Source organism: Nothoprocta perdicaria, unplaced genomic scaffold, assembly GCF_003342845.1.
Source record: "Nothoprocta perdicaria isolate Ctin4 unplaced genomic scaffold, notPer1 scaffold_78, whole genome shotgun sequence".
Lineage (NCBI taxonomy): Eukaryota > Metazoa > Chordata > Aves > Tinamiformes > Tinamidae > Nothoprocta > Nothoprocta perdicaria.
This window is the reverse complement of record NW_020456065.1, coordinates 1534585-1549897: the sequence shown is the minus strand read 5'-3', so window position 1 is coordinate 1549897 and position 15313 is coordinate 1534585. Positions and strand designations below refer to the sequence as shown.

Here is a 15313-nt window from a genome sequence, read left to right as displayed (position 1 = left end):
AGTATATTTTTTTATTGAAGAGCAGCTACATATGTAGGCAGAAGCAAGYAATACATAACCATGGGCTCACGGTTTAAGATGAGAGGCGTCAGTTCAGTTGTGTTCCACGTTCTAAAAAAAAAAAAGAAAAATACAAGGAGCCTATTGAGTAACTGCGTTTATTCATGCCACATGTATTGCAGAAAGTATTATTCGGCRATTAGCTCTGGCATAATTAAATTCTCTGCCGTTACTTTTTATCTGAAAGATAAACCCAAGCCAAAAAAAGAGAAATTATTAATTAAATTTTGTGATTATTGCAAGGCAAAGACTAACATTTTTTCTCCTAAAACATCGTGGTYTCTCGCATCCACTCGGTGTTTATATAGTGCTGTTTGATGTGCTAAGGAGGTTTTAAGACCAGTAAAATGATGAGTTGCCAAGATGTCTTTTGTGACAGTAGATATAGATATGTCAAAGATTATGGAGACAGAAAGAAAAGTTTGTGGGCTAATGTTTTTATATGAGTAAATAGAATATAATAGTTATTACTTCATTTCCAAARATAAGCAGCAATTTGGCACAATGGATATCGTGCAGACACTATTTCACAGTTTAGTGGTTCATGCTGATGGCTTTCCGTAGATCTGTGAAAGGTTAATAAAAACATTTTTAGCTTTATCTGTGCTCCTCTTTTCATACACATTAAATCAAATGTTCAAAGTCTCAATGGATTGCTTTATTAGAACTGGGGTCAACTGACCCAAGAGGCCAGCTTCCATTTCCATCCATTTAATGCATGGACACAGTTCAGTTTAATCTGCGGAATTCAAAGGGGGTGAAAAAAAAACACCAAGAGTCTTTGTAGGGGAGAGCTGGTTGTATATAACAAAGAACAGAGCGTATTGTAATAATCTGTATGCTAAACTACTACCTCAGTGTTCACTTTAGATAATCAGCGATAATGCAGTTTTACCCGTTGTAAGCTGAAGGATGAAGTTTGCCTGCTGCATGTTGGCCCGGGCTTTTGTACCTCCGTTTTGTAAAATGAGARAAATAGTCCCTGAAGGGAACTCCCAGAAATACTGTCACTCTGTTCTTTGTCTCAGGCAGAACTATAATGTCCAACACATCTGGWCAGTTTGGTAGCCTTTCAAATTTCCTATAGCTGTATCTGCTTATCCCTTACCCGAACAGGACTTCTGTTTTTGCTGCCCTAGCCTTGTGGTGTGAACAGTGACTAGAAGCAAGCAAAACAAATCCCTCCAAATCACCGAAGCCTGAGCCTGATCAAATTAAGATGAAAAGGGAAAACAGGGAAATATATAATTTAATCTGTTTTCCTGCAGTAAAAGCAGGTTTTCATTATCTTGGGTATTTTTCCCCCCGGGCTTGTCATTTACAGTTAAATATGTAGTGTTTATTCAACACAAAAGAAGCCACAATATTACAAGCATATTAAATGTTCAGGATATGACAGAGAATGAGAAAAGCCAAGAAACTCAATGGGAAGCCTTATTACCCTGAATTTTCTTTTAACAAAAGGCTGGGCAAGCTCCTGATGACTTAAAAGGGCCAGGAGCCAGGGTCCTTTTAATCAYGGAAAGCTTTAGCTCTGAACACTGAGCCCTGATCAAGCTTCCCCTGAGGCTGCACAGRGGAAGAGGAGCGAGCGGCAGCACTTCAGCACCCACATGGAGGGGGCCCTGCTCCTTGCGGGAGGCCTCCAGTTGCATCTGCCCAGCGGGGCTGCCCGAGCAAAGCCCTCAGCTCCCTAACCCGCTTCCATCGTCTCGGATCAGGTGGTGAGGGTGCAGGCAGGCAGCTTGCCTTGCCCTGTCCCTGCTACCGAGCCTGCTCTCTGGGACTCAGCCTCCATGAGGGCATGAGGAGGTCCCTCATGAGGACCACGAGGAGGTCTCTCATGAGGACCGACCACGAGGAGGTCCTTCACGAGGACCACTCTTGGAAAGATGCATGTGGTTCTTATTCCTTCTCTCTCTCTCTCTCTCTCTCTCTCGCTATGGGAGAAGGAATATATCGTAACTCTAGAAGCCCCAGAATCCCAAGATATGCCTGAGATGATGCATGAGAAAGAAAGGCAGCAAGCTTGAAATGGGAGGTGGGGATGGGAAAGCAAGGGGAGGGACTGCGGAGGTCCTTGCATGTGCATGCTCTGTTCCCTAGGAATCCTCGTGTCTTGATGTTGGCTCCAGTCTGCACATAAGCATGTAAAGCTGAAAGGGAAGTTTCACCTACCTGATGCAGTCTGAAGTGAATTTTATGTCCAACCTCTCAGCTCTTCCTAAAGGGATATCCGTGTATTATTAACAGAGGGACTGACAGCCCTGTTTTCCAACTCAGGTATAATGAAGCGCTGTTGCTATAATCAAGGAATCACTTGTTGCAGCAACAGCTTTCAATCCTGATACCAGTCTGAAACAGAATTAACTTGTCGATCATTCAGGAGCAATTTTTTTAGGAAGCAGAAGTTATCTCAGAAGCAGTAATTTGGGAGGTTCTGAGTTGAAATCCCTGCGGCCGTTCCTTCCTGTTTGTTGTGTTTTCATCAGCCCTGTCAGTGAGAGAAAAGCAATGTGCTCTACGCTTTCATGCCTGTTATTGAATGAGGAAAACTGTCTTGGGCTTTCTGTAGCCCTTGCTGCTGTACTRACTAGCCATGCTTAAAATTCAATTGGTGTTTGACTCAGGAAGCAAATGCCTTGCATCTCCTGGCATGACATTTGCCAGCCTGTGGCTCAAATTGATGTTTTCATCAGGATCTGGAAGTCTGTGCTAATGCAGAGGTGTTTTTCTTCTATCAGGCATTAACAGCGCTACTTGATGACAGCGTGTGAGGTTAATAAAAATGTTTCTCAGAGAATAGTTCTGGCCAACTTGTTCAGAGACTATGCCCAAATAAATGTAAGAATTGTGACACATGACATAATAATAATAATAATAGCAGTGAGCATTTTATTTAGGCTGTCATTTGAGGGCTTAGCAATCATGGTACTATCCATAGTTTAACGTAACATTACACGTCATGCATTCTGACAGATCTTCTTTTCTTTTTTTAATTTCTTTTTTATGTTCTCACTACACCATTGTAATGTCAACAGCTCGCCCCGTTGGTAAGTAACCATCCTTCTATCCATTTTAGCATGGCCTCATGCAATGCTTCATCTCTCATTTGCAACCGCATTTGACTGCCTCAAACTAGCAGCCAGTGCTCAATAGTGCTAATTTTGTAACATCAGGCAAGAGATTTTGATGTCAAAGTGCTATTTCTAAACTTGGTATTTTCTGCTGTGCCATGTTGCCAAATCACCAACAAGCACCAATCAGTGAAACCAGGTGGGCTGGGCGATATTGCGCCCAAATCCCCAAATCGGTCATTTTTAAGTGTCTGTATAAGGGCCTGATACGAAAGCCACTGAAATCAACAGACAGGATTGCATTGACTTCGGTGAGCTTCTGTCAGGCCCTACACGAGCAGCTCATTCTGCTTCTAGTGCATAACAGCAAGAGCACGGGTTTTGCATGCCCTGTCTTTCTTGAATCTTTCGGAGAGCTGTGAAATAAAATAGTCCTGAAATTGAAGAAGGGATGGAGTAGATTTCCGTGCTTTTTTAAGAAAGTTCATCGCTGCAAAGCTTGATCCTTGCCCTTGGGTCATTGTAATTCTTGGGATGCGTTTTGGAATGCACTGTATCAGATGCACAGTATTTTGCATTACAAATCCCAGAGGACAACAGTCTCTGGATTTTTAACTCCTACTGTGAAAATTTAATTCCTTCCTATGCCTTCTAAATGATTTGTAAAACTTATGAAAAATCTAATGGAGYATAATGGAAAAATAGCAACTGTGAATAACTGACATTATTTAAATGTTATTCACGGATGTTCACTCTGTGCCTATGTGGACTTCCTAAATAATTTAACCAGTCACACTGTTCCTATGATTATTAAAGCTTGTATTTAGATGCATCTTATAGAATAATAATATTTTAATTCTTTGGATTAGTATGCAAAGTACTGGTGCTAACAGAGATTGCTGGGTCGGGGTGAGGGGGGCGTCTTTCTTTATGTAGTCAAAAGTTATGTTAGAGATGTGTTTGACTAAAGTTTATCAGTTTTGTCTTGTCACTGTTCTCCACTGTTAAGGGTTTGGGGGAAGAGAGGTTGGAATCACTTAAAGATATAATCCAGGTTAGCCCTGCTGATTCCAGGACAGAGATGATCCCATGATGTTCATGTGCTTGTGGATGTAGAGCCAAGCCAAGTACCTCTGCGGTCACGGCCTGCTGTGTCTGCCCTAGAAAACTACCCCTATGGAAATTCCCTTATGTGAGGAATGGAAAATCTCCCTATGTGAGGAATGGAAAATTCCCCTATGTACCTTTCAGAATTCCAGGAGCGAGCTTTTTGCTCAAGTCCTGAATTACTTCAGGATTACACTAGTTCTCATGAAATTAATTCCCAGGAGATATAGCAGCATTAAACWTGTGGCAAACTTGTAGTTAAATTGTTCCTTCCTGAAAAAACGGTGTGTGGAATATGGCTTATTTTTAAAGTGAATCTTTCATGTTAAGAGGGTTTTTTTTTCATAACTAGTAATAAAATGTATTTCTTGAAACACTAAAAATGCTCCAAGACAGGAAGTAATTTATTCACAGATATCCTTTTTCTCATGGCTCACTCTTGAAATAAAGAGAAGAAACATTCACAAAGTAGAAGCTGTTTTAAGCTCAGTAAATGCCATGTGAATTAAACGACAGAAAAAGTCACAAGAAAATAATACCCTTTTGCAGAGCTGCTGGTGCCTTATTACGAAACACTGAACCTCTGTTTTGGAGACTCTTCAGGCATCTTGGGCCGTGCATGATTCCATCTCCAAAACTCATACAGAAACTGTTGCTTAAACAGCAGGTACAGGATTCCTTTGTATGACCAGCTCTGGTCTGCTTGATGTTTACCCTGCCTAAGCTACTTCAGTTTCTTACAATTCTTACAGAAAAATATTATTTTTTTAATAATTTGTTCAGATAAACATAAATTAGAATATTTAATCTTAAAATAATTATAAGCATATATGAATCTTTGCCAGATAAAGCACAACAGAGTAACTTCCCTCTCTGACACCACTTCCCCACCAAAGAACCTGGTCTTCTGTCAAAAGTGTTCTGTTAAAATCATTCTTTGAAAAGAGTAGCAGGTCCGATTTTGYAGCATTTTTTTTAGTAGGTTAACTGGAATACAGAGCAAAAACCACTTCTCCTTATCGTAGAAAGCAAGCTAAAGCCAGCATTCCTTAATGCCATTGTGGTTGTGGCTGTCTGGGAGGACATGGTTTTAACAGGAAGACATTTACATGTTTATATTTCTCTTAAGGTGCAGAGACCCATCTAAAAGTTCATATTCTTTCACACCASCTCAGAGTTACCTGGGTGCTTCTGCTTTTCCTCTTTACCTCCTTTTCAAAGCAGTCGTGTTGAGTCTTTCTTGGGTTTTAAACAAAACCAAAGCCCTTTCTTTGCATGGCCTGTCACTGAAGAACAGAAAAACGTATTCTCAATGTTCCACAACTGCAAATCTTACTGAATCATTTTCAGAATCATTTTCTATTTAGCTTTTACCTGAGCGTTTCAAATATTTATGTGCTGTTAAGTTTTGACATTTTTGTTGGARTCTCAGCTTGAGTGAAAATTTAGGAGTGGGATTTTTGCTGCCAGTGGCCATTTTTGGTCCCAGCAGTTATTAGCATATGGCAGGTACTGCATATATGGAATGAGGTATGGTTCTGCCTGAGGTGGATGGCAGCTGGCGAATTTAACAGCTCTCTACCAGATTACTCATCATGTTTTGATTTGCTGCTTGGAATAGATGTGTTGCCCATTTCTAAAATAGATGTTCTCTTATAAACGAGCTTTTGRAAAGCTTTCTTATAAGAGTTACAACAGATGGGTTAGGAAGCTAGATGTTTATCCCTATTTAGACTATTTCTACTGTTATTTCACTCATCAGATGGTTTTCCCGAAGAGTAACTTGATGTTTTTGTGCTTCTTGTCCTGCTGCATTTCTTACGGAAGGTGTGCAGGTGAATAGCTGTAAAAATTAGCACTGAACTTGGGAGGACCCCAAAAGTTTTATATTAATCCCACCTAAATGTATCACTGACCAGCTCTTCAAAAGCTGTTGCTAAACGTTTTTGAGGTGGAAAACCTGAAGTTCATCTSTGTCTGATGCTTGCTAGCTTCTCAGTGATCACCTCAAAAGTTATTCAGATGATAGAGTGCTCACTTTTCAAATTAATCCTCCCTATATGCAAGAGAAGATACAGATCTTTCAGGTGCATCATATTGAGTCACGTCTGTTTATTGTCATATGCTACAAATCATCTTTCCCAGAAAGAAGTATTGTGTAGCAAACAGCTGGATTTTATTTTATTTCTTTATTTGCCCTGGATAGAATGGTATTATTTGGAATTATCTAAAAGAGATGATAAGATAACAACCAAGTTTAAAAATCTTCAGTTCCCCTCTATGTTGGACAATAGACAAGTAGGTAAGACATCTCTTATCTATTTTCCACCTTCCATACTAATTAAATAGAGTGTAAACATATTTAAATGAAATGTAACCATATGATGCACTGTACTCTTCTCAAGGAAGTTTTCTTCTCCTAAATCCACCTGTCATGACCATCTGGTCTATCAAGAATGATGTAGCACAAAGCATCTGAAACAGCAGTATGAAAAAAAMCATAGTTTTTATAATAAGCTTGAAATGACTTTGTTTACATAATAAGTAAGTGAGAAAGATCTGTCTTTATCCTTCTTCATTTCGCTCTCACTCTTCTTGCAGAAAAAAAACTCAGATAGCATAAATGCTGTGCTTTTATATATATATTTATAGAAATATCACCTTTAGTTTTATACACCAGCAGAAATGGTGGTGTGTGACAGCATCGGTGATGCTTGACGCTGCTGTGCCAGCTCTCAGARGCAGAAAGCTCTGTCTGTATCCAAGTGTTTCCTTTTGGCCATCTGCCTGCTGCCGCCGGCTACGGAGATTTTTGGAAGAGGTTAAGGACACCAACGGATTCCTTTGGGATTTGCTTCTTCCTTAAATCAATGAACCATACATCCTAGTTGTCCATCAATGGACAAACGATTTCAGGAGGGATTGCCATGAAATGAGCTCCGTATTTCTGTGAATAACAGGAACAAATTAAAACATGGAATGGATTTTTTTGCTGGCATTTTTTTTAACCTTCTAAAGAACTTCTTGAAAATCCTAAATATTTAGCATTTCTATTTTGGTAAAACTTTCTGAATTTGTTCTTGAATCTTAAGTAAGAACTTAAGCTATTATAGTAGCTTATATAAGTGTGAGAGAGAGCGTGTTAGCTACCAGACATTTTAAGTCCTGACCGCAAGCCCTGGCTCTGTTTTCAGCCAGAGCTCCCCAGCCTTCTGGGGTCTACCAAGCAGTGATTCAAAATGGGAATACATCAGTCCTGACAGAGAGCCCTTCTTCAGTGATAAGCATGAAAGACTGCAGTGTCACTCCTTGAAGTTTGGGCAAGGCCTGCTCTTCACTCCTGGGGTCTGTATGTGCCTATGCTCATCATGCTGTTCYTCTTTGGCAAAGTCCAGCTATGGCAAGTGCAGAAAGTGATTAAGGGCCTAATCTTCTGCTGATGAACTCCAGCACAGAAAAGGTTTAGTATGTAAATATTTCTTGAACTTACTTGAATTCATCATTTCTGCTGAAACTGGAAGGTACTTTCCTACCTGAGTGGATTCTCAATCTCTGCATAAGCCTTTGAAGAGTAGTGCTTGAAAAGACTCCTTTGACCTGTGATTCCACCAAAACTTTTCCCTTCCCTTTTTTTGAAAGGACAAAACAGCTACTTTTTCCTTCAAGATAAGTATGAAAATCTATGCATTAATCCAAGATCAGTATGAAAATCTATACATTAATCCATTCAGTCGTCAGTTTACCCTCTTTGCCCAATTGGTACTATGATGTGCCCTATTGGCACTACTGCCTTATTATCACAGGTTAAATAGAACCTTAATATTATTCATGGACAAACTGGTTCATGTCCCTTCTCTCTATGCAAGCATTAGTAAGTAACACAGCCATTTTTATTCCTCACTCCTTTTTCTCTCTTCCTTTCCCAGTACCCTCACTTGAGCAGGTTTGAGCTTCTCCTCTCAGCCTTTTATTTATTTATTTATTTATTTATTTATTGAAAGTAAACAAAGCAAGCACTTTTTATCCTTCTCATTATAGGAAGACTCCTTGCTCTTCTCATCCCCTCCTTAGATCCCCTCTTCATCTCAGTACATTTAAATTCATGGGGGTTTTGTTTTGAAAGAGCTAACCGGATTACACTCATTATTTTTGATGAAATCTTAGGATATCAGCAAGGGGGATGCCTTTCTGTTTTTTAAAATGCATTATCAGAAAAACCTCCTGCTATCTCCCATGGCAAAAGGAATCATACTAGATTACATGGCTTTCTGCCGGCATAATTTGTTTTGTTTGCTAAACTTACAGAAGTTACAGGAGCACGAGCCATTCCCTAATGATACAGTTTACATTAGCAAGCAGTCGTAAGTGTTATTTTTTGGGAGAAAGTGCATCTTTTGCAATTGATCTGAGCTAGAGGGATATCTCAGGCACTTGAAGAAGAAAAAAGAAAATATCTAGCAAAGAAACAGTCCTGAATACTGCAAGGCAGTGGGCGGCCAGAATCAGGGCCACTTCTCGAAGCTCCGTGAAGAATTTTGCGGAAGGGAATTTCCAGGACCATCTGCAAGGTACTAGAGCCTCTCAAAAGAGATGGTTGGGCGAGATAAAATGGGAGAGAGAGGTGTGACTACATGACTGCAGGCTGCAGTCCAATGCTGAGATGAAACTAAGACCAGATGTTGAAACTTAATGTTTTAATGTAGTGTCAAAGAAAGAGGAGGGACGATGCTGCCGATGAGTTCACAGCAATGGAAGCAGGAAGAAAAGAGATGTCTGCCTTCTCTGCTATGTTAGAGCCAAGTTTTTATGTAATTGTTTTCCTAATTTTTCTTTTTATTGAGGTTAAGGCCAAGAAAGAAGGAGAACCAAGTTGTCAGTAGTGTTTTTTTTTTTTTCTTTGTGTCTCAACTTTGTTATAAAAATGATAAACTCAAGTTGGCAGTTACATTAATTGAAATCGACAGGGAGACTCTGAGTATAAACCCAACCTGCTCTTCCATTAGTGTTTATCTCATGSCTCCTTTTTTCATCATGCAGATTTAGCCCTCTTCTTTCTTTTAGTCCCCACCAGGATAAAAGAGAGATTTTATGCCAAAATATACAGGGCCGTTAGTGCTTTTTCTATTTATTGATTGATTCTCTAGACTTCTTTGCGCTCTTACATATTTTTTTTTTTTTTTAAAAAAAGGGCTTCCACACTTTTGCAGATCATCTGATCATCTCATTCAGAAACTCAGAGCAGCTGAAGGATAGAAATATTGTTATATGTGACATTCCAAACCTGAATTTGAAAATTAGAGCAATTTGTCTAGGTACCCAAGATGGGTGAGTGTTTTCAGATGACTGAAGCGTGTGATCTTTTCTGTGATCTTTTCACACTGCTCTTTTTTCACACGGCTCGTCTGAAAATAGCAAACAAGTAGAAAATAGAAGAGGAGGATTTCTCGCTTCTCATCAGCCGGCAGCACTGTATGAAGGACAGTTACCTCAGGATCCCTTTGGTCTTCACCATGACCTTGTTGATGCCCGTCTTCCCCCTCTGCTGTTGCAACCTCCTCCTTCTCCCATACTCCTTTCCTTGCATTTGACCCCSCTACGGGTGCTCCCCCCTTGCACCCTCCACTTTGCTGCAGGACACAAAAAAAAGTAATTTTGAAGCAGTGTTAATGTTAACTCATAGAAGAACGACGACACTATGAATGAACAATGAAGAAAATACAGCTAATRATAAAACAAACTTTCCATAAATGAGGTCCATCCAGTTGTTTCGATATACAACTGCATTTGTACTGACCAGTGACTACAGCTATCACTGCGCTRACACAATAGGGAAAAGAGTTAAAAGGAGACAAATTTCCTAGGAAACATGATCACTCCAGCTGACTCTGGACTCTCTTACTTCCAACCAGAGCTACTGAATGTATTACCCGATGTAATTTTGACTGTTCAAAAGATTATTCTGAAATTAAATTTATCTCTGCAAATGTACATGCTGAAGAAGACTGCATCGCAGATGGAAATAGTAGGTTGGGATTTCCCTGATGGAAGCAGAGCTAAGTCTTGCTGAGTCTTGATGCTTTACCAACCCGCTTGTTACTGCTTATTCTTCAGACCGTTTTCCCCATCAGTGATGGTCAGGTGAGATCTGCTTAGAGGGTTTATAAATCATCGTCCTTCTTCCTGCCCCTTCTTCTCAGTCRCAGAAGAATGTGTATGAATAACAAAGAATTTCAGTCTAAATTAAGCTCTCCTCTTTATAGGATATTTATAAGCTTGCCTAAATGTATTTCATTTGCAACTGGCTATCAACTGAAATTTGTAGGAATTATCAAATCCCCAGTGTCAGCAGTTTGTTGCTGTCTCTTTTTTTCGTGTAAAAAAAAAATTTATGGGTCCAATCCAAAGACCACATTAACCAATACGAGAATTCCTAACAGCCTAGTATATTTTATAAAATCTCATATGCCGTGGTATTTGGAAACTTTTTATCTAAGTAAATGCAATTGAAAGTTTACACTAAAGTTATGCTCTGAAAGCTGGATTATATAAAATAAGCTTGATCTCATAGGGGCTGCTGTAGATAATTGGTGAGGTTGGAAAAAACCTGAACAATGACAACAAAAATCCCACTGATATTAGTTAATGTGGTTACATTTCCATTTCTGCTTATGGCAGCAATTTTGGACTAAAATTTGCTACAATATCTACTTTTACTTAAAATCACAGCAATATAATGTATGCAGCCCAGGGTACCTGGACTGGAGGAGCTGCTGTGGGCAGGTYGTGATAATAGAATTCCCGTAGGACCTAGGATCATTGATTTCAGCGTGAGCCACAAGTCACAAGATCAACTTTAAAAAGCTCTGCCACTGGAAGAAAACGTTACYAATACCCCACGTGGGATCATTGGACTTTTTACTATAAATACACATTTTCTTGTGGTAATTTCCCATCCTATTCTGATTCATCCGCCACATTTCTTACCGGGAGACCAGAGTTCCGTGACTCAGGCAGGGTTTTCCACAGCAGCAGCTTCATCAGCTCCGGGTGACTCAGCGCAGCCCCTCACGTTCAGTGGTGCAGCAGGGGAAGAAGCCACTGACTTGCCACCTATCCGGGCAGTTAACGCTGCTGGTTACCAGGGCTGGAGAAGAGGTGGGAAATTCCTTTGACTTATTTTGCAATATTATTTTCTCCTTTCCTTGCTAAAGTTCTTTAGTGCCTGCCTATAAGCTACCTTCACGSATATTTATTAAAGGAATAAAAAGATCCACCCAGCCTGCCTAACGCTGGCATTTATGAACAGAGCGCTGTTACCGTGTTGAACAACAGAGCCTCATGCACACAACCGTGGCTCTGCTATCTCCATTTTAATTTTCTCTGTAGAAAACGGTTCCGTGCTGTAAAACCAGTTCTGAACATGATGTGATTAACCTTAGGGCCCCCATCCCCTCATCTCCAGGCCCACCTTGTGCCTGGCCTGTGCCTCCCGTTCATGTTCAGCCCGCTGATTTCCATATGCGCCCGCTCGCCCGYGCGCTGCCATTAGCATAACAGAGCTCGGCCTGACAGTGATTGAAGCCAGCGCCTGCTGAATGCGGTATCAAAGCATAATTTGCCAGGAATCAAATCTAATTTACTGTGTACTGTGTTTAAATTAAAAAAAGAAATGTTTCAATAGAAGCGCAGTAGGGCTGTAGTTTTAATTGTTCTTTTTTCATATTTTTGTCTAGACCCCTAGAATCCAAACAATACATTCCCTTTCAGAGCTACTGTCATTGACTTTCAAATGTCAATTAAACAAGAGTTTTTCCACTCTGTTTGTTCCAAGCCAGTCCATGTTACATCTGAAACAATGAAGGGTAGTCGTTTGATAGGCACAACACTTGGATTGGTCCTTCGTAACAGTTTTTTCAACATATATTTCTAATTTCCTTAATGTTTAGATTGAATTAAGCATCAAACTGGTGCATAACTTTTACAGCTGAAGTCTGCTATCATTTCTTTTTCCTCACCTTTTAAAAATATATTTTTTAATTACCTATTTTGAGAGACACAGCAATGATTGCATTAGGCTTTGCCCCGGCCCTGCTGATGTTGGGCTTTGAGCAAGTCACCAACCCCATGCCCTTCTTCCTTCTGTGGAGGTGCCTCAGAGCACCCACCATCTGCTTAACCTGTTCCCACTTCTCCAAGAAAGCTTTTGGCATTGATCCTTGAGGATCTCTGAGCTTTGGCACAGCCTAGGGGATAGAGGCCTCTTTTGGACACCGTGTTTTCTTGCCCCATCGTAGGGAGATGATGTTCTGGCAGCCAYCTGTCAAGCAGCGCATACGTAGGTCTCTCTTACCTAGTTGCTGTCAAATGCAGATATAATTCCTGAAGAGACTGGAGATTTCCTGTTCCCTCTCCTCTGCCTGCGGTTGCTATTGATTGTATATCAGTATCCTGCTCGGTGGACGTCTAAGCAGCAAGCACTGAACTAACTCAGTGGCTTTTATTAAGTGGGTGGTCAGGACTGCAGAGGGGCCTTCAGGTGAGACCTGCCCGTGGGAACGTTCATTTTCTAATCCACAGCTAAGGGACCCCCCTCTCTCCCTTCCTTTCTCTTCCCATGTAGTTGAATGAAGGAGCGTGTCCGTGGTGTTCGCATTGGTGCCGATGGGGGCTGCGCCTGGGTGTGCTAGGCAAAACAAGGCAAGGGAGGAATACATAGCAGGGCTGCAGTTCAGCCTTAGAGGAGTAATTTAGGCCGAGATCCCAGGATATATGGAGCAACACTTAGGCCCCTATAGAAGCCTCAGAATGGCTGCTTGCAAATGGTGTGGGAGCAGGAGCCCACGATCTGTGTCCCAAGACTTTCAGAAGATGAACATCTACTGAGGCACTGGGAAGAGGTAGAAACTTCTCTCTCCAAAAAGGCCAGATCCGTGCTCAGGAATACAGGGCAGAAAGAAGATTCTTTTCATTGTCTTCACCGTCTAAACAGCAGCTTGTCTTCCTGTTCAGATTCTTTATAATTCTCCACTTAGAGTGCATTATGTCAGGGCAATTCAGCTTGTGCTCTTCAGACTCCTGGTGGTCTGTAAAGCCTCAGGAAATGGCTGCAAAGTGTGTTTCAGAGCATCAAATCTGCATACATTTCTATGCAGTTGGCAGATCTGTGTCTGTGCCTGTCAGCAGGTGTAATCGGAAGCTGGGGCTTGATTGCTCTTCGTACCTAATTAAACAGTTTGTAATTATAATGGTGAAAATACAGTTTTCTAAAACACTTAAATTTTGTTTACCTGAAAGCTTAGTAGTTCTTAAACCAGCCCTCTCCCCAGCCACCACAATAGTGGAATAGAAGAAACTCAGTGAGCCAATGTGTCTTGTTCCTTCCTCAATCAGCTCTCAAAAATGAGTTGGTCTTTTGAAAAACAAAACAAACAGAAAAAGACATTTGGAAATACTGCTTACACTGGTAGGATATGCCACATATTATAAATATGTGAGGCAAGTTTGGAGGGTTTGCATGGCTTGCATGGAGAAGTCACTTGCTCTGTCGCGCCCTGCTCAATAGAACTCGAATGTCAGGTTTGTTTTTTTCTCTCTATAACCATCCRCTGTTACTCCTTCCCATTTCCTTCTGCATATTAATTCCCTTCCTGTCTTTTCCTGCTCCTATCCACTGGCTCCATTGACTGCCTGTTTTCCATCAACGCCCCCAGACAATCACAGCACACCTCTCTTTTTGAAACTGCTCAACTCTGCCTGTGCTTCCTGATCCCCTATACTTAGATACTGTTAACACTACCTGAAAACCTAGGCAGGCCTTGTTCTTCCCTCTGTTTTTAACTGTACTTTTCCCATTTTCCTTTCCTTTGTCTCTTCCTGATCTCCTGGAAATGCTGTTCCTCCCTATTCATTCCTCCCTGCTGCCCACTAACTCTTCAACTTGTGCTTCTTTCTGGTCTTCCAACAAACTCACATCTAGATAATCCTACATTGTGATGTTTTAGCAGCATCCTTTTCTCATCAAATCCTCTTTCTCCCTCCTTTCTTGCCCCCTTTGGACTCTTTCTTGCCCCTCACCCTGGACTCTGCCTTGAGCTTCTGTCCTTCGATTCACATATTTCACTGCTTTCTCACTCATTTTTGAAAGTTGAGAGGGACGGGCTGGAGAAGGAAGGCTGTGTGTTCTGATTCATGTAATGCAGCTAGCATGGGAGGCTGTGCCAGCTCCCTCCTAACCATAAGCTCTGTGAGTACCTGTCCTGCCTGGATGGCTCTTAAGGAGCAGTTAGCATTCAGCCAGAGCCTGCCTCATRCAGGCCTGACTGCTCTTCCCTCACATGTATTGTCACCCGAGCATATGCTCGTATATGTCTTTTATTTTTATTTTTTTCCAGCTGGGAAGATCATATATTGATATTGCTGCTTTTTTTTTGTTGTTGCTGTTGCTGTTGTTCTTGTTTATGTATTATTTCTGTCTGTCCTAATTAGCATATCTGGTGTTATGTCTTCTGGCATAAAATAAATCTACATGATGTTGTCTCATTCCTTCAGTATTCTTCATCTCCCGCTTGAAAAATACCCTAAATTTACACATGTTTTTTCTTACATTGTAGCTCCCCCACAGTTTGTGGTGAGACCACGAGACCAGATTGTAGCCCAGGGTCGAACTGTGACTTTTCCTTGTGAAACTAAAGGAAATCCCCAACCAGCTGTTTTTTGGCAAAAAGAAGGAAGCCAGGTAAGTTATAAGCATCCTAGTAGCCCTTCAAGACCTTCCAAAWAATTAATTGTGTTTAAATCTTTAGGGAAGTTATCTATATTACCTTTCAGATTTTTTTACATCTTTCTTGGAGATGTTGTCATTTAAATTGTCCTATCATACACCAATATTTTTGCTTTGTTTTTTTTTTCCCCCATTTTTAAATGTTAACACTGTGAAGAACTCAAAGGCCATTGAAGTTACTGTAACTTATGCTAGGTGCTGTATAAGTTTATAGACTTATGGGATATTTATAGRCCAATGGGATATTTCTCAAAGAAAGAGTTTTCTTTCTGGAGCACCCAAAAGCAGG

The 15313-nt window shown here is 40.7% G+C and overlaps 1 protein-coding gene across 1 annotated transcript in view; it reads left to right on the top strand.

The window, feature by feature from the left end:
- ROBO2 (roundabout guidance receptor 2) overlaps positions 1–15313 on the top strand; it is a 141815-nt gene that overhangs the window by 26216 nt on the left and 100286 nt on the right. The window contains exons 4-5 of the mRNA XM_026051649.1: positions 3102–3113; positions 14855–14979. Coding sequence (XP_025907434.1) covers positions 3102–3113; positions 14855–14979 — 137 coding nt within the window. The remainder of the gene's footprint in view (positions 1–3101; positions 3114–14854; positions 14980–15313) is intronic.